The 20,022-nt window shown below is 48.5% G+C and overlaps 1 protein-coding gene across 1 annotated transcript in view; it reads right to left on the bottom strand.

Moving 5' to 3' along the window:
- PLXNA4 (plexin A4) overlaps window positions 1-20,022 on the bottom strand; it is a 425,661-nt gene that overhangs the window by 106,569 nt on the left and 299,070 nt on the right. The window contains exons 5-7 of the mRNA XM_059815912.1: window positions 8,109-8,232; window positions 4,616-4,769; window positions 1,825-1,924 (exon numbers count right to left, since the gene is read on the bottom strand). Coding sequence (XP_059671895.1) covers window positions 1,825-1,924; window positions 4,616-4,769; window positions 8,109-8,232 — 378 coding nt within the window. The remainder of the gene's footprint in view (window positions 1-1,824; window positions 1,925-4,615; window positions 4,770-8,108; window positions 8,233-20,022) is intronic.

Here is a 20,022-nt window from a genome sequence, read left to right as displayed (position 1 = left end):
CTGGGATCTGCGAACACATCGTGGGAAGGTGGCCAAGGGAGGGGCTGGCAGGTGGAGTGGTGCCCATGGAGGGCAGTCCCCGTGCACCAGCAGTCCCAACTGGCTTATCCTCCCACTCTCACACGTGATACAGAGGCCAAACACAAACTGGGATGCACCAAGGTCAGAAAGCCAAGGGTAAAGTAGGGAGTTTTCTCCCCTGGTGTCCCACGTGCTTATTAGTGTGAGATCTGCCCAGGGTGATGTCACTCCTGCAAACTCTGAACTCTATTCTTCTTTTCTTTGTGTCAGCAGAGAAGGAAAGGCTATTGTAGTAGCTGCGCAGGAAGCAGAGGGCACATTTAGAAAGTCGCCTACCCAGGGTCTAGGAAAGAGCCATTCCCTCCATCTTACAAGGTTTTGCCATATAGACCCTGTAGAGTAAGAGCTGCAAACACCTATCCTGGCTGTGTAACAGCACTGACTTATACCTACATCACACTTTTATTTTTTTAATTTAATACGATGTCTGCTCACTGGCAACCAAACTGAGCCATAACAAGCTCTCTGCACCAAACAGGCAGTGGACGGTAGTGACTCCTGGTTGCTCGGACTGTTGGAGATCTTTGTGCAGCTGCAGGCTCTGAAGTACCTGGAGGGGACCTGAAGGGGGAAATTTTCCTGGCCCTTATGTGTCACCAGGTTTTTAATGGGCAGGAGTGAAAAAATTGCCTCCAGTCGAGCTTGGCTGAGTCCAACAGGCAGACGCATACCCTCTCCCCTGTCTCTGTGAAATCTCCCTCAACTCCAATACACTTTCAGCTCTGGTACAGCGAGCTGTTCTTCAAATTGGTAACAAGTGCTTTCTCTGATACATCAAATTAAAAATGGATAGTGTATTGTAGTTTGTCAAGTAGAAACCAAAACATGCCATAAATATTTAACACCACCATCTCTCCTGCTCTCCCTCCCAACACTTGCTTTCTGACACTGTTTGTCAAAGCAGCAGGAACATGGAAATAGGATTTTCCTTTCCTTGTGAATTGCTGAGCCACAGTAATTATCTGCTTTTGGCACTTCTGATGGCTCAGTGGTGGGGACAGAGCCGTTCAGCCTTGTTCAGGGGTGGATCAACCTGCTGGAAGAGCCTCTCTCTGCAGGAGAGCTGCAGACTTGCTCCGGTGGGGCAGCTCCTGAGCAGCCCTGGGTGCCAGCTAAACCCCAGAAGAATGGGGTGCAGGGCGGGAAAGGAGCTTGCAGGACAGAAAAGATGGTCTTGAGGGAATCAGCTGGGTGTTCCCAGCTCAGTTCACGTCATGCAGGAATGAGCAACTCCTGCCTTTCCAGATCTGAGGGCCCAAGACCATGCTAACCACCTGGGGCAGGCTCCTACTGGTGGGACTGACAGCATGGCTGAGGGTTGGAGGTGCGTATGTGTGGGCAGGATCCATCCATTCAAAACCAATTGCTTAACAGGAAGATGAGGGGGCCATTTGCTGAGGTCATGACTCGCTTTTGACTCCCTTCCCTGGCAAACTCCCACTGATGTGATGCTCCTCTCTATAAGAGGCACATGAAGATGTACCACTCCCCAAGGCAATGCGTTCCTGCAAAGGACGCTCATCAGCAGAACAAATGGTCACTATACTACTCTTAGTCTTCCCAGGAGAGACCACACCATGCTGACCATCACCCAAGTGACCCTGTGTCACTGGTCACATCCTGCCCCCTGGTCACCTCCACACCTAACCAGCTTTCTGAGGGACATGTGCCCCAGCCAGCCGTGGGTTCTGCGGCAGATCCAGGGCTGGGTTGAAAAGCAGGTATCAAACGAAATGAACATACGAGTTGTGGACGCTGCAGTTGTAGAAGACGAAGCTGGTGCTGGCAAAGGTCATACCCGTTTCCTTGGACTTGAGCTGAAGCTGCACAATGTGATGGTCTCCTGGGGAAAAAATAGACACATCAGTGTGTGACTACTTTGTTAGCGTAGTTAAGCCCTGTTGGCCATGCCACCAATCTGAACCTGGACCTGTCCCACAGTACCTTGGCTAGTCTATCCTCAATAGAATAAAAATAAATATAAATAAATAAATAAATAAATCCTACAGCCTGGTTCACCAACAGGTACATCTCCCCCCTCTTATGGTACTGGCGTGATGGAGTATGTCTTCACCACTGGAAATTATCGTACCTGGGAGCAGAGACTGGGCTGAATGATGACAGGTCTAGACCATACTTCACTAATTTCAAGAATATGGTGACTGAAGTCATCAGGTAGGAAAGCTAAGCTCAAAGAGAGGATGCAAATGTCTGGAATTAGGAGGTCATTAAAATGGAGTCCTGTTCTTAAAGTTCTTTCTTGCTGCTGGTTCATTTGATGTCCCCAGAAGGCCTGTGGAAGATTTGACTGCTGGACCCAAACATTGGTAGTCTGTGCATACACTGCCTGAAGGATAAACATGCCTGCTTTCCTGAGGGGATAAAGCAAGATCTACTTTCTCCTCACCCTCATTATTTAACATCTCTGAATAGGGCCCAATATCCAGGACAACCATGCCTGAAGAAGGCCACCTCCAGATCCTGCCCCCAAAGAGAGGTTGTACCTTGATAAAGCAGCATGGAGGAATGAGCAAGAAGGATAAATACCATAACAGTGCGGGCAGGGTAGGGGCTCCCTATCTGCAGCCTGGGAAATGCTGATGAACAGGGAGATGATACCCACGTAAACAGTTCCTCCAGGTTCATTCACCCCATTCACCCCAAGGTCCATTCACCCAAGCCTTTGGCTACAAAGAACTCAGCTCATCGTGAGGGACATCCACAAGCCATTGCACTTTCAGAGGGACTAATTCATTTCCACAGCAGACCCATCCACAGCAAAGCCTGCACCTCAGCTCCTACACACCATCTCCTCATTCCCTTTCCCACTGCTCCCATGCTGGGCAGTCAACTGTTACCTCTTCCCACAATGCCAAAAGCCCTATTCAGAGCCCATCAGCTGTGGGTAATGAGTGGGTGCAGTAATTGCAGTAATTTGATGGGGAAGGGATCCATGTTTAATTCAAGTCTTCAACCTGGCTGGCCATTTCACCTCTATTATTTTCCTCCTCACCTGAAAGATTCATTAATCAATCAGGCCAAAACAAACTTGACAATTTGTCGCTGCGTGCGCCTGCGTGCACGCTCACCCACCTACAGGCACACACATACACACGCACACAGACATCACACACTTCGCTAAACACATTTTGCTGCCAGTGCTTGACTCTGCTGCCCATCTGCTGCCGCCGGCTTTGACAGCTCTGTTAACCGCTTCGTATTTAACAACTTTGCCAGCGTCTTGCATATATTTTAAAACAGGATGTGAGGATCGCATGGCTCCGGGGATCAGATGTGCTACAGAGCCGCACATCCTTTGGTTCAAATCCAACTTCTGGCACTATGCATGGAGGACTTGGTCTTTGCAGAGGTGCAGAGCACCAGCTGCTGAAGATACAAGACGCAGGTGTCCAGCCATGCTTCACGTAAATCTCTCTCTCTTGTCCTGCCTCCAGCTTCCACTGTTATTTTTGTTTGCTGGTTGTTTATAGCCTTGCCTGGGACAGATGTCCATACCAAGGAAATAGTTTCTGGTATCTGTCTTGGTAGGCAAACATAGCTGATAACTCGGTGGGACCTGAAAATGGTAACAGCCATCTGGGGGCTTGTTTTGGGACCTCAACGGAGAGCACATACAGCTGTGTGCAGCTTGGGGAGAGCAGAGATGATGGTGACAATTCGTGTCACTTCATTTTCTGTGGCCTGAGGATCCTCAGAGACAAACTTTACAGTAAACGTTCACAAGAAGCCGAGGACAAAAATGGCAGCATCCTCTCTGCGTCTCTTGGGGTGATCAGCAGGGTTTTTATATTAAGTCCCTGCAAAGAGCCACAGGTGCTCTTGAAAGTACCTAGAAAACTTGTTAGAAAAGGGAAACAAAAAAGGGTAGGAAGTTGTGGGTGAGGGGACCATCCTTGGAGACAAGGTATTTTTCTCTGATAGACTACTTTGGGAGGGGAAGCCAGTAGTAAACCTGGAACAATTGAAGTCAGTAAAGGTCGGGGACATGGATAAGGAACTGAGCATACAGATCTAAATCTGAGAGGAGCAGGATCGTTCAGGTCTGCAGGACTTTCTGGCTGCTGCATGGGTTGGGATGTGTTGAGAGCACATACAGCCTCATTCCCTGGGTTGTATAACACCAGCCTGGGCAAAAGGTGAGCAAATATCCCACATCCATCTCTTGTCTTTGCTAGATATATGCAACTGCCACTCGGTGGCAGTCTGAAAACACATAGTATCACACATATAAGCACCTTAATGCAGGTACTGGTATTGCAGCTCAATGCTTGCACGCATGTGTGCACATAAACACATGCACATTCAGACAACTCATGCTGTGATGTGCTGCTGTGCAGCTCCACCAGCGAGCACCGGCACAGCGTCCCACCTACTCCCTGTGCTTTGCACACCCTGTACTCAGGCTCCCATTAGCCAAATCTGCTTTGGGAGAAAGCAGAAGGAGAGACACAGCGGTGTGAGGTGAGGAAGGGAGGGAGAAGTGGTGCAGACGGAGGAGCTGTGGCATACCCACCGTTCTCTGTGATGATCTGGGGCACCTCTTTGGCAGCTGGTGAGATGCATTGGATCTGACTGCCCACCACCAAGCCATCCATCTCCGAAAGGTCCTCGAAGGTGCAATTGACTCCTGCTGACAGCTCGGGGACATTGTAGGTCTCCAAGACCAGCTGCAAGCAAAGATGGAGGTAGGGAAGAAGAGATAGAAAAAAAGAAAAGAGAGAATACTAAGCCAAACAACAGAGCTGGGTCAGCAGGAGAGAATTACACTGGAGAGGTTGGACAAAGAGCCTCTTGCTAGAGAGAGCATCCTCCTTCAACAGAAAGCAGCGATTCAGGAGAGGGATGTGTGTGCGGAGGGGAAGGGGATGAGATGCTGATGCCGACACAAGTGGTACGTGGCTATGCAGGGACAACTGCACTGCATCCCAGTGCTGGCTGGGTCAGTGGAGGGGAGGGAGTGCTCACTATCTGTCATGCAAGTGTAAGGTTAGGCAGGGAGTCTTTGGAGCCAGCCGTGAAGACCAGGGCTTTGGTGGCCCCAAGGCACGCGGTTTCTGAGGAAGGTGACTACTACTCACAAGAGGCACTCTGCAGACTACAGAGAAACTGTAGCGCTCCAGTCTAACTCTCTACGGCCTGCTCTCCTAGCATCAGCAGATGGGGGAGCGCTCTGTCACCAAGTTCCTGTGTAAGGAGAGTCTAGTTACAGCCTTCAGTCCACCACAAAAAAACGCTGTCTCTAAAGGCACAGAAAACCTCTCCTACCCATCCCACCAAAGAAGCAGTTGGCCCTGGGGACATGGTATATTGGGGCTCCATACATAAAAAAAGCTGCGAAGGAGGAATTGCCCATGTTTTTAGAGTTCACAACACCCCTTGGCATTGCTATATCAGTGCTCATGGTCATGAAAAAAGGAATCTCATGGCTGGTTTCCATCATGTTCATTCTCTGGAGAAGGACCCTCATGCTGCTAACTTCCCAGACCAGCTAAGGTCCTGCACCATGGTTCTCCATCACTGAGGGTCCTGCTCAACCCACCAGATCATGTCTGAACACAGGCAGGCATCCCAGGGTACTTCTAGCACCTGCTGATAACCTAGTAGTTAGTATAAATTTAGCAGTTTTGTGACCAAACACTAGAGCCAACCACTTGACACAGGCAAAAATGCAGATGCTCTCCACACTTGCCTCCTCCGTGAGCTAGCTGAGGCCCCATCTCAGGTGACAGCCACTGAAAGAAGACACAAATGCACGCTGAAGTGTTGTTTCTACCAGCACAAAAAACAGAAGAGGTCAGTCTAGGTGACAAAGTAGGAGAGGATGATAACATAACATAATGCTTACTGCTCCCCCACACTGTTTTTCTCACTGAGAGAAGGCTTGGAGCTATTTCTTCACACTAGGCACCATCAGGGAGAAAGGCTGAGCAGACAGGCCTTACCCTTGGCTGACATAAAGCCATTGTGAGACTATGTTCATTTTCGGGCAACGGGAATGGCAACGGGAAAGGTGATTTTTTTGTCTTAGATAGGGAGTCGGAAAAAGCTTTGGTTAGTTGGGTGGGTTTAGCACTCAGGCTAAATCCATTCTCCCCGCTCATTAATACCCTGCTGGCAATGGAGAAGGGGAGACTGTTCTGCCTAACAAATCTTTCTTTGAGCATGGGTGATGCAGAATGAAGGTGTGCCATGCAGAAGATGACACCAAGGGATAGACTAGTAGTGCTTGGCCACAAATGTCATGAGCCAGTGCACACTCTGAACAGACAAGAAGTCATACATCCCACACGCCTGCTCTGGAGCTGCTGCAATGAGGAAAGAATGGATCCTTACCCCCAGCAAGTTTCTCTTCTCAGAGATCACAGAGCAGCAACCCTGGACTGAAACAGACTCAGATACAATTTTCCAAGTCCCTGTTAGTGTCCGTACTTTAAAAGATTGGCTGGCCACACAGATACCTTCTCTGCTTCTGTAGGCAAGAACTCAGTATCACTGACCCTTTGCTAGAACCTAAGTGAGACTCAATAAGGACATCACCAGCCATTCATTCGTTGGTGCTGCCCCTGGTTTGCCATCTGTGGTGACTGTGGATGAGCTGGGTCACCAGTCTATCTGGGTCTGGGCAGAGACTCCCATGAAAATGTTCATGCAGATTATTGGGCAACAGTCAGACAACGGCACCTTCTGATCCCAGCAGCTCTGGGTTGACTTGCCCTGGGAGTAACCTAGAGGTAAAGGTCTTTTATTCTGTTATCATTTTCAATTGCCCTGAGCCAGCTAGTCCCCCAGGATTTATTCCAACATGAAAGAATTCAATGACTACTGAGAGAATAAGAAGAAGAAACCTTGAACTCCCAGAAGAACAAAGGACTTAAGATGTCTCAGATCAGTTTTGTTTGAAGCCTAGGAAAGTAAAGTCACAGCAAAGTTAAGAGGCTGAAACAAAACGGCATTGATTGGACATGAAGGCTTTGAAAAGTTGATTTCATTATCACTGAAAAAACCCTAGCACTCCAAAACCTGTCACCTGGAAGATGTCTGGCAGCTGCACCTTGAGCAATTCCATTTAGACCTTTCAGGATGTGGGGCTAGTGACAAACTCATCCAGAGATGGAGCTTTTGGGGCCTGGGTTATCAACTTTATTCCAGCCCAAACTAGTATGGCCAAAAAGACAGAGCCTTAGGGGCCTGAATGAAACGGGTCTCTGCCTTCTTCTCAGAGCATGTTGGGATCTCACCACATAAGGTACTGCTGTCATGAGTCAGGAGAGAAAACACAGGCTGGTTAGATCTTCAACAGATATTTCTTGCCTCAAGCCCAGAAAACAATCATCTACTGCTCTGCCAGCATTCACTGTGTGGCTTCGCTGGCTGCTGACTTGAGTAGCTCAAGGCCATAAAGGTTAAACCTTGTGCTGAGTAAGGTCACAAGAGATAGCATGAACCTTGGCAGCCTTAGGTAGCACCATGCTTCTCTGCTCTGCGTACTTAGTGCTGGAGCTGGAGCAGGGTGGAGTTCTTGGTGGCTTAAAAAGGAGACACTTCCACCCAAGTTGATGGGAACTTGGAGCTTACTGAAATAACTCATGGTATCCCTCACTTCTCCTTCTAGAAGGTAATTTCTAACCATGATAATGTTCCTTGCCTAAAGTCCATGCCTAGCCGTAAACAAATCCCTCTCCCAGGGAAGTAAACAACTACACTGGGTGCACACAACACTTGCAGGGTGCAGAGTCCCTTCAGATCTGCCCTCAGCTACTCACAGCAAACAGGGAAGGCTCTTTTCGCGCTTCTAGACAGGCGATAACCAAGGCCAAAATGTCCTCCCATGGCAAATCTTTCTCTGGCCAGGAAAGTTGCAGGGAAAGTTACTGGACTCTGAAGAACTTCTTGCATCAAGCTGCCAGGGTTTCCCACTCATGCTGAACCCAGGTTGCACATACCTGGGGCTGTCAGACTGCATGGGCAGATTAAACCTGAGGGGGGCAAGGATTAACGTTCCTCACCAATACGTTGTACTGGGAGACGGAGATGTTGTTGGGATGCACGGTAAGCCGGACGCACTGCTTCATCTCCGAGGCGAATCTCCGAGGCTCGCTGGAGCGCTCACACCGCTCCTTCCTCGTGCACCTGAGCAAATGGGAACAGAGAGGGACAGAGTTAACACAAAGCCAGGCTGGGGGGCTGAGGACAACCCTGGGACGTGGAAGGAACAATCACTTTGGATGGAAAGTCAACGCTGTAGCCTTTGGGACCGACCTAGCTGGAAAACCACACTCATTCCCTGAAGTGCTCCAGTGCTAGAAGCCATGGAATTTCTCAGCAGGCCGGAGAGTTGCAAGGACACCATGAAAGGAGGAAGGGTGATGGGTGAAAGCCCCATCCCATGGGAAGAATGCACAGCTCTAGAGATGCTCTGTCTCTCTACCCACGTAGCAGGTACAGTGTAACCTTCCCCTGGGCAAACCCATAACCCTGAAAACTGTCCTGTCCAAGGGCAGTGGGACATCTTAGGCAGGGATGTTCTTTTAGAGCAGCTGTGCATAGCCTGTGCTCTTTGGCCCTGATGAAGAGACTGCAAATCTGTGGTACTTCTGGGCTGCTGGTTCCTCTCTGCTGGGAAGGGGCAGCCCTCCAATCCATTGCTCAGCAGCTGCTAAGTAATCCCTGGTAGACTAAGGGGTTTTTGGCATCTGGTTTAAAAGTGCCTGACTAGACGTGCCCAGGGTTCAATCTTAAAAATTCTGGTGTTCCCAATTAGTGACAGTTCAGTGAAAGTGGTGGGTGCACGGCACCTGGGCTGCAGAAGCCCACGAAGCTTACACCACGCACTAATTGTTGTCAGTGCTTTCAGCACTGTCACTGTCTCTTGTCTCATCTGTCCACTGTAAACACAAGCCAGCAATGTGAACTGGTAGCGGTGCGCCCTGTTTCAATCCAGATTTGCGGTTTGCTTAGCGTAAAACACATCTGTATTTTACTCCACATGTGCTGCCAAGGCCATCGCTTCAAGGGAGATGTCTGCCTAGAAATCCACAGGGTTAATACAAAAGGACAGCTCCAACTGCATGCCAATTACCTTTTGCCATTAAGCTAATGTTATGGACTTGCACAGGGTGTCTTCAATGGATTTTGTTATTAGCACTGCTATTACCCCCCATTAAAATCAGCTATAAAGACTAAGTGCGGATGTTAAATTATTCACCCACTCCCAGACTTCGGAGTCTTAGTTGTGAGACCACACGGGGGCTGCTGGAGGGTTAGCTCCAAGATCACCCCTCAATGTCCTTGCTCCCTGGAGCAGAGATTGTGCCTATATGGCCGGAGATTTGCAGATGGGCATGTAAGGCAACACCTGCAAAAGCAACCCAATATGTGGCTAAGCCTGAATATTACAAAGCTTGGGGTCTGGCCTAAAACTTTAGGGCTTGGCTTCTCTCTAGTGGCTGACGCTAGATAAAATGAGAACCCCAATTTCAAACTCAAATTGCTCCATCTTTCTGGTAGAGGAAAGTTTTGTATTATTTCCAGTGGCAGGAATCATAAAGGGAGAGCTCTGCCATTCTCAGCACGCTCTCGGTTTGCTTTGCAGAGTTGAGAGAGCAAGAGCAGCATTGCAGCTCCCACTCTCTGTTCCCTAGGAGCCTTCATCCCATTAAGTCTCCTTTAGTGCTGCCGCATGCTGGATCAGGAATTTTAAACGTGCAGTCTCCAGAGGGTTGGGCGGATAGCTGATTAACTATTCCCAAAACTCTAAGTCCCCTATCGCGGAACGAAAGCCATGGTAAAATGCTGACCTGTGATTTTTATAAGCACTTCTATAAAACAAATAGACGCAGCAATCCCATCAAAGATCTGCGGGGCGTGGGAACTCCTCTCCTGAGAATAGCTTGGAAGGAAACCCTTTTGGGCTCAGTGTTAAAACACAAGCGCCCAAATTCTTCAAGATGTCCTGCTACCTCCCATTTGTTTCCTCCAGCTGCAGCATGACAGAAATGTCTGGATTTTCCAAAATTAAACGGGCAGACACCCAGGCTCCCTTCAAGTGTAATAGCACAGTAGATTGCAAACACATCCAGCACATTTGCACAGGAGGACAACACATGGGTATAGGTTAAGCATCTAGGAATGCAGTCTGTATTCCCAGCCCCACCAATAATCAGCACCTTATCTTGCTGTTTTTCTGGTCGTACACATATAAGACATGTAACTCTTCAGACCAGAAACTCACTTTATATTAGACTGATGTGTCTTGCAGCCTTGATATCTGTTGTAAGGTGTGTTGCCATCTAAATAACGAAACGATGAAAAGCCAAACCAGACTAAGCCTGGTTTTAATACAGTGTTAAGGTTGCAGTGTCAGGCTCTCAGGAATTAGCTACCGCCAGACTGAAAGTAGCTTCTGCACTCCTAAATCTGCTCCCTGCACTGACACACTGCAAGCCAGACTTTAATTACAGGATCACACTTTATTATTCCTTTTTTCCACAGGTGACCTCAATTCTGCCACTTCCTAACTTTTGACTTTCACTGTCTGACTTTTTCAATGCAATTTCTCAATTTAAAACAAAGGAGGGAAAAAAAAAACCCCAAAACACCCAACCCAGTGCTTGAGTCTGATGATGGGGGAGCTCTGCCAAGCTGAACCAAACCGAGCTGGGGTCTGGGTCACTGGCAGGGTTCAGGCTCTTGAGACAACATCACAGACCCCTTCCTTGAGCTAGCAACATAATTCATCCCAGGTAACTGATCCCAGCTGCTGCATAACTCAAGACTAAAGGGATGGAGCCACCTGCCAGTGGGTTTTGCAGCTTTGTCCATGCAGAAAGGAGTGATGGGGGCTCTTCTCCAGAGCCTTTTGGTTACCCCCATCTCCTCCTTGACCACCTTATCTATCCTGAGCTGGAACACGTGGAGCATCCTGTGGGTTTACACACCACATTCTCCCAGGTGTCTGCCCAGTGCCTGCAACTGAGGTTCGTCAGAGGCAAAATGGGGTGGATTTTCAGGGGAGCAGAAAAAGGTACAGACCTGTCATAAAGTAACCTTCTCCCTCCAGTCTTCCTCTGCATTGCCGATAATGTTCTGCCCTTCCCCAAGCATCAGGGGAAACAGCAGAGAAAATTGTTTCAGCGTGTGCAGAGCAAAGTATTGCCCTCCAGCATCAGTCTCTCAAATCCCTGAATGGTGTTGGCTGAAAAGCAGAAACAAACATGGCAAAGCACCCAGTCGCTGAAGGCAGCTGCCCAGAGGGGACATTGCAGCCCAAAAAGTAAGTTCAGCAAATTGTAAATAAAGACAAATGGGACTTTTAATAAATAAGGACTTCCAGTCACAAATGCCTGCCTTAGAAAAGTGGTCACCTGGAAGGCAGCTGCCTGCACACGGCAGCTGGACTGTGAAAGGGATAATGAAATATCCCAACTAATCATTTCTGTTGTCTCTGTTGAGAGTCAGCATGTACTTTGGGCCCTGGGAGATTGCTGTAACTCTGCTGCGCTCTCATCTGGTGTGTCTATTATGGCTTATGCAGAAAAAATACCTTGTACTGCCAATAACTGTTTTGCTTTAATAAAATATCAGTAACTCTAACATGCTGGGTCTGTCAATACGCCGAGATCACTTTCCACTGCCATATAACCTAATTCAATGCTATTCATGCTATAATTAGCTGTTGCATAACTCCCACCCAGTGGCATTACATTACACTTAAGACACCTAAAAGAGCATATTCCACTCCTGAACTTATTTGCATAAGATTATGGTGTAGAGACGGCATTTTTCTGTATGTCTTAATAACACCTGCTATTTCATTATCAGCTGCATCTTTAACAATTGCAAGTGTCCTGCTTCTGTCCAAACCATTAGTACAAACACTAAGAAACTGGTCCTACCGCTGAACCATGAGGAATGTTATTTCCTCCTCATCTCCCATTAAGAATAAATACCGCTAACGCTAACCCTCTGTTCACCATCCACTAACCAATTATTTTAATAATGTTAAATTAATACTTTGCGCTTCTGTAGCATCTCTCATCTGAGGATCTCAAAGGGTTTTGCCTGGAGCTAATTAAACTTCACAACACCTCTGTGAGGTTGAAACATTACCACGCAGAGACAGGAAAGTGAGGCATAGACGCCTGTGTGTCAGAGAGCAGAGCAAAGCCCAGGTCTCCTGTGGATGAGATGAAGGCCATGGTTTGGGACCCAAGAGGTCATGGTTAAATCCCAAGTTTGCCTTCTGGAGCCACATTATGCAAACTCCAGCTGCAGAGTGATAAGGTGCTATTCCACCTCCGCAACGAGATGCTAAGGGGTCTTCTGCCTTGCTAGGGCTTGGTCAAACAAAGCCCAGACTCACTCCACCACCTCCAGGGTTTGTCCCTAAATGTCCAAGGTTAGGAGGGTTAATCTGAAGTCCAGAAATCTTTGGAGAGGCTGAGCACAGGCCCAAGAGCTCCATGCACCTGGATAGACCAAGTACAAGAAGGGTCAAGTGGGGTACTCCTCCACCATCAAGCTCTTTGTTTTCCCTATGCACAGTGTGGAAAACAGATCATGCTACTGCAGGGTTGCCAGCCTAACAGAAGGCGTGTGCCATGTGCATGCTTTCACCTGCCTTTGCCTCTCATTGAAGACACATGTCCACCATCCTGTTGTAGAAAAAACAACAACAACAAAAACCCAACAAGCCAAAAAATATTATGTTTATTTTTCATCTTGCCTCTTTTTGGTTGTATCTTTGTTTCCTCCATGCCCAACATAGTGCGGTTCTGAACCTTGCTGCACCGTGACCATACAGTCCTCCGGGCCTTCATCCCCATCCTATCAGTTTACCCTGAAAAGTCACTCTCGTACCTCTCTGGAGCATTGCACCTCCCCTTCCGCCCACCTTGGGGTTGTGTCTTTGCCATCCAGACCTCACGGGATCTGGGCTACTGGTGATAAAGTGGCTGTGATCACAACATCTGCAGGGGATGGAGCTTGGTTCGGAAGGCTGAAGACAACTGAAATAGGAAAATGTCTTTTGACCATGTAGGGGCTAGGGACAGGGAGAAAACTGGGGAAAAGATGCTGTTTGCAGAGGGAAGGGAGTAGGCGAGTTGCAATGCCAAGAGGTAAGTGCTAACTGAGGCCATCCCTCATGAGAGCAGTGAGGTGGGACAAGTGGTTCCAAGGGGGATATTCCTCTGCCTCTCCCACTTCTTGTCCATCTCTCCATCCCACCACTGCCTGAAATGCCTGAGTTTGCTTTGGGTGACTCCTGAATCCTTAGCAGAGGAAAATGAGAAGAAGGTGCTGGTGTGCTCTCCCCTCCCAAGCAGGGTGCTCGGAGGTTGGCAGAGCTGCAGATGCTCTTAGGACCTGAGCCAGAGCACCCTTGCAGCTCTGCAGCTCCCACTTCTTGCACCAGGATGGGGACACATGCTGCACTGAGAGCTCTACAGACCAAGATCTCCAGCCTTCTCTCTGGCCATTCATAGGGTCAAACTACCTCACAGTCTCACGAGCTATGGGCTATTCCCTTAGCCACACCTGCCAGCAAGGCAGCCCTTAGTATCACTTGTGATGGCGAATTAAATGCATTTAAAAGGCAAGATAGCTCTTGTCCCTGGCCTTTCTAGTGGCGATTATTTTCTAAGAAGACATGCAAAACCCTGATAAGATCATGCAGTGAGTTTCTCTTATAATTTGGACTTGCAGGGTCGGAGGTGCTCAGCTGCTCCACAGACCCATGCAGTGGCCTGGGGACACAAGGCTTGGGGAGAGGTGGAACGTTCTTCTGCTAATTCACACCATTAGCCAGATCTGGTGGTCCCTGCTGGAGACCAAACTAACTGACACCGTGAGCGGACAAAATAGACAGAGACAAATAGTCCTGGGAGGAGAAAGCCAAGCAGGAAGTTTCTGTAAATCTTTTTTTCTCCATTTTTATTTGTGGGCAGGTGGAAATAGTGCAGTCAGAAAAACAGCATATAGTCCTGAGTGAGGCTTTCTTGTTTATATCCATAGCTGTTTAAAAAGGAGATTCTGATTCTCTGTTTTTCTTTTTTTTTTCCTTCATTTTCCCAGAAACAGACTAAAATATCCAACTTTTTTAATATGAGACTAAAAAAAAGTCAGTATTCTGGCAACGGAAAAGGTCTTATCTGCAATTTCGTCAATTAAAAACAATTTTCAAGACAAAAGAGTGGTGATTGGATCTGATCAGACATTGCTACTCAGAACAGAGGGGCTTTTTTTTACAAATGGCAATTAGCACATTATACAATTTTTTTGTTCAGAAAAAAAATCTTACCATTAAAAAAAAATTAATTCCCAGAAATAAAATCCAAACAAATTAATCCTTTTTGTAGAAGCCTCACCATTTGATGCACAGCAGTGTTTTTTTGACTGTTTTTGCATTGCAAGACTCATAATCTGGCCAGTGAGGTGGGCTCGCTGGGAAGAAGAGAGATGTATTTAATGCCAAAGGTAGGGGGGAGCAGCATGAGAGACAGCTCAATGGTTTGGGTCAGCTCAACAAACCAAAATGACACCCTTTCACCGCTTCCAAACAGGTAATTTGCGGGCATCACTGTGTTGCAAAAGGTTTTGACATTTCAGCTTTCCTTTCTGATTCCAAAGGGTGACATTTCCCGCAGGGGACAAATTCACTCACCCTTTGACAGAATAATCACAGCCACGCTTTCCTTATACCTTCCCACCAGCACTGGTAAACTCGAGGTGGCAGGTGGGAACCAGTGCACACCCCATTCACACCAGCACAGACAGGCCACCTGGGCAGGATGGGACACGGGCTTCATGTTGGCATCCCCATTTGCCTCCCCGACCCGTTTGTTGCCAGGCATTTTATCGTGGTGTGGGGTCACTCACCCTGGGACCCTCAGCTTGTGCAAGTTGGACGTGTTGCCCCATCCTATTCCTCATCCCCTCCCAGTTCTGTGGTTTTGTGCTTGGACACAGAGCTTGCCCATGTTTTTCTCATATCTCTTCAGCTCTTCCCCTTAAATTCACCCGTCTTTTGGTCCTGTCTTCTTCTTTTCTTCTCAGGTTGTCTGTCTGTCTCCTTGACTCTTATCACAAGGGTTATCATGTGTCTCCTAATCTCCCCATGCCCAACCAAGAGAAAATAGGATATGGGGAAAGATAACATGGGCCTGGGTGGAGCAGGGATGGGGACGTGGGGAGATGGGAGGAAGGTGGGGACGAAGGGTCCAGCAGCCAGCATGTCCCAGACTTCCTGTGAGGAAAAGCAATGTGCAAGGCTGGTGTGAACACCTCCATGGTCCAAGCCACAGGCACTCCAACCCCTTCCCATGCTTCATGGTCTGACCTTTCTGCCACCTCCAGTGGTCTCTTTGCCCAGGTGTCTTCAACAGATACATCCAAGGAGAAAGTTCAGGAAAACCCCTATGGAGAAGGGTAGAGTGGATGAAGGAAAACTTCAAGGGAAATCTTATTTAGGTCTCAATTTGAAGACCCTGAGAAGCTCAGATGGTCACAGCTGTCCTGGAGCAAGACAGGGCAAGAGACAATGATTTTCCATTTCTTCAGTCTCTTCATCTCCAAGGGGAAATTTGAGATTTCCCAGCCTAGCAAGAGCCCATGGTGAGGCAGGCTGCACTTGCAGGTGGCAGGCAAGGGTCAAATTGAACAGGGTCCCCAGTCCCCAGCTCAGCGCAGACCAACAAATTGGGAATCTTAAATCTAGCAGAGCGTGCAGACATGGCCCAGTAGCAGCTCTCCTTGCCCCCGAGGGGAAGGGGCGCTTCCTCCAAAATGAAATACCAGAAAGAATGGCTCTTCCTCAAAGTCTTTGGTCTTGTACCACACCAGCATTTGTGTTCTGGGCAAAGCTGGGGCAGACTAGAGAGCCTGGGAGGTGACAGGGAGACTTCTGGCATCACTGCATCACTCAGGTTTTCCTCTCTCTACAGAAAGCCAGGCAGCTTCTGGAAGAGAGTCACTCGATGTCCTCCTACTTGTCTTGCCAGCCTGTCTTCCCAGCACAAATATTGCACAGAGGATCGCCCAACACTCCCTGCCCTTGCTCTGCCCAAAGTCCTCGCTCAGAGGCTGGAGGGGATGTCTACTCGAAGACCAGCCAGGTAGGTCGGCGATGCCTTTTGCAAGGTGGTCAGCAGAGGGAGCTCAGTGGAAGCCAAGTGCAAACCCTCCTAATGGCATTTTCACCCAGGGCTGGGGACAGGAGTCCGGGAAAGGGACTGCAGGACACAGAGAGACATTCATTTCCAGGAGGCTCTGGAGATTCAAGCTATCTGGCTGTGATGGTCTGAATCAGTCTCATTAGTCTGGTCCCTCTTTCAGGATGAGATGCAATATGACAGCTTCATTTTTTATTGGGGAAAAGTTTTTTGTTTCCCAGTTGGAAAGGAGGAGACAGGAACATGGCAATTAAAGGGATCTGGGGACGTAATAAGAGATTTGTTTTAGCCAAAGTCTGACCAACGTGTAGAGCCATCTTTGTGTCTCCTGAGATGGCTTTATCACTAGGTGGGAGCAAGTCCGGGGAAGGAGGAAGCAGCTGAAATTTGCCTTTCCCTCTGCTGGAGCCAGAGCAATTTTCTGGCTGGAGTCAGGAAAAGGAAGGAGATTCAGTCCCACTTGCGTGTAAAGTTTAAAGGTCAGTTTTAGCAATGTTTTGACATTTCCAGGTTCCCTCGGGATCCTAAGAATAGGAATGCCATAAATGTCGAGACACAGGTGTAATTGACCTTAAACTTTATGTGGTGATGTGGCGAATAACCATCCCTCCTTGTCTACCTTTTCTGGTCTCCAGGTTGCCCTCCATCCCTGTCAGAGGATAGCGGAAATTTAGCTCTCCTTGGCATGAAGGAGTTAAATTTTATCCACTGCCTGAGATACTCCATTCAGGACAAAAAGGCAGGAGACACTGCAGGAGAAGGACAAATCCAATCTGAGATCATGCACAGGATCATTCCTGGGAAAGCTGTCCTGGCATTGAGAGGAGGGGAAGCTTTCTAAGCACATTTATATGAATCTGAGGAAGGAGTTGGACCTTTGTTTTCATCTTTGGCACTAACCACAAACAGACTCGCCTCCCCAAAAAACTGCTCTTTGGGCATCAAAGATGAGCCTGGGCAAAAATGGGAAAAAGGCCATTGGCGTGGCGTGGGGAAGCCAAAGCCGTGGGGTTTCTTAACTGGTGGTATTTTGGAACCCAGAGCTCTGTGGATTCTCTCAAAGAGACATGAAAAAGGTAACTCAAAAAAGCTGAAATTCACTGTTTGGAGTTTTATATCTCCCCAGGGCAATTCCTCAGGGACCATGGGCCACAAAAAGTTTCAGACCACTAACCAAAGCTTGATCCCACCCCTGCTCTTTCCAATGTCCCAGCAGGGACAGCCCTGGGGAGAAAGACCAGAAGTCCCCTCCATCCTTGGGCTGCAGTTTGGGGAGGGAAACACCTTCCTGCCAAAGCTGCCTCTTCCCCGCATGCCCGCTGCCACCGACCCTGTCACTTCGCCAAATAGAGTGAGGATGCTAATTGCTCTGCCTGCTAATCTATTCTAATGCATGGTAATAGAAGCCGAGTTTCTGCCCTGATAACTCGCCCGGCTTATGCTGCAGAACTGCAATCCCACCGCCCGCCCGTTATCTCTGTCCCCAGGTGGGCTCCTCCTTCTATCGCAGCAATTGAGCAAGCCCACCCCCGGAGCCCCGCGGGGCGTGGGTGCAAGGGATTTACTCCTCCATCTCCCGCCCTACAAAGCAACGCACTCCATAAACACCATCCCTCCCCCCTGCTTTGCGGGATTTCATGGCCCTTCTCCTTCCCCTCGCCCCCCTCCCCAACTTTCCAGAGCTGCAGATTGTCTTGTCTGTGCTAATCTTGCCTGGGGGGCCCTGAGTTGGCCCATCAAATGCAACCTGCTCCTCGGCTTGTGAACAAAGGTTCAGAGGTGGCCCAAGGACCACACCAGCTCACGCACTGCTGGGGTGCAGCCACGGACAAACGATTTGTGTGTACACATGTGTGTGTGCCTCTGTAGGCAGATCCCTGATGAGCATTTTGATGGCTCATTCAAGCCTGAGAGGAACAGGAGCATTTCACATGCAAATCCCTGGAAACTTGGAGCCTTTGTCCTATGAAGAATTGGAAATTGTTTGCTGGCACAGGGGGAGGAGAATGTGGAAATGAGGGAGGGCGTCTGTGGAAAGTGGTGTGGAAATACACACTTCAGCCGGACCTCCTCAGCATTACAGAAAGGTTCTGTTCCTCCCATGACACCCACCGTGTTCAGAGAGACGTCAAAAAGCCCTAACAAGCTCTGCAGCATCAGTCAACCTTCAGGACTGAACAACGTCGGGGTGAGGACTTGGATCCAGGTGGGTCCCAGCCTCAGGCTGCAGGTGATGGTCCAGGCTTTAGCCTGGACAACTCTACTTTCATCATCTTCAGTTTCCAGTGAGACCCGTGCCATGAAGCCAGGCCACCCTGATGAACAGTGGCATTTGTTGATTCCCATCTGACACTGCAAACTCACCTGAAGCAGTGACTAGCAGCAATTGTGCCTGAAACACACAGGTCCCTGGAAGAAACCTATTCCCTACTGTAGAAGCAGTCCGAAAAAAGGCAACATGCATGTTTGACATACGGGAGGATGTATATCACCTGCCTTCATCCACTGACCCTTTCCAACCTCCTGCAAGGGTCAAAGACACAAAGAAAGGACATTTCTGAAGCTGCAGGGTCTCTGCTATGCTGTCCCTTAAATCACAGCTCTCTGACTCCTTTTGTCGCTGAACTAACCAGGCACAACACAAGCCTGGAAGCTAAAGACAGGAAGAGAATCTCAGCGCACAAAATCACAAGCAGCAGGCAGAACTCAAGCCAAAGGCATGCATATGAACTGCAGTCAGTCCAGAGCACTGAGGTGGTCCACAAGAAAGAAATCACAGGAATCTGCCTGGAACTGTCTTTTGCCATCTGCCCATAAAAGACTGGGCTTCAAATGAAGGTGGAAAAGCCCCTGAAGATTCAGCTGAAGGCTACCTGAGTAATACAAGCTTCTGTCTCTGAGGAGGCAGTAAAATAACTTTCCCAGCACTGAATTCACTTACAGTCATTTTAAAGAAAATTAAAAAAGAAGAAAGCGAGAGAAAGGGAACAAGGTTGGTAGATAAGGCAAGTAATTAATGAACAAAATTACTTTTCCCAGAGAGCATCCTATCATGGCTCTTCCTATTCATGCTAATAATATTTGTGAGTGTCTTCCCCAGAACCTGGGTAGATAACACCTACGCTCTCCCGTGCTCCTACATACTCTCCTCTGCAAGGGCTGATGCAAATAATTTGTTCAAAGGGGATCAAGCTCTTTGTTCATGGCCTGATTCAGATACCTGGGTGCATCATCCCTGAATTCTTCGTGGGAGCTTCTCTCAAGTAACTCCAAAGAAATGTATTCGGTCTTTTCCCTATCACTGTGGCCCAAATGCCAAGTATCTGTTGGTGAAGATAATGTGAGGTGCCCATGCCTACAGAAAAGTAAAATTTGGAGTGTGTTGCTCAGAGATCAGAGCTAATCCAAATCAGTTGTCCTGAGGTGTCCCCACGAATCACTGCCAAGACTGCAGTGAGACCCAGGAGTCCTAAAAGACAGGTAGGAGGCTTTGGTGCCACTTCAGCCTCACCTCTTAAAAGACAAACAGGGCAGGAAAACTGCAAATGAGGAGCACAGCATCTGTGTTCAAGGAGGTTTGCAGGGAGGCTTGGGGAGCCATGGGAAGTACACTGCAAGGGGTCCCCCACTTACACAGATACTGAATCACTGCCAGACTCAGCCAGCATGTAATTTAATTGCTCTTTTGCTGTTAGCATCTGCTGTTCTGACGTGGGGAAGCACAGCAAGAAGAGAGAAAACATTTCGACAG

Source organism: Gavia stellata, chromosome 4, assembly GCF_030936135.1.
Source record: "Gavia stellata isolate bGavSte3 chromosome 4, bGavSte3.hap2, whole genome shotgun sequence".
Taxonomy (NCBI): domain Eukaryota; kingdom Metazoa; phylum Chordata; class Aves; order Gaviiformes; family Gaviidae; genus Gavia; species Gavia stellata.
The sequence above is the reverse complement of the archived record's forward strand: the minus strand, read 5'-3'. Positions and strand labels throughout refer to the sequence as shown.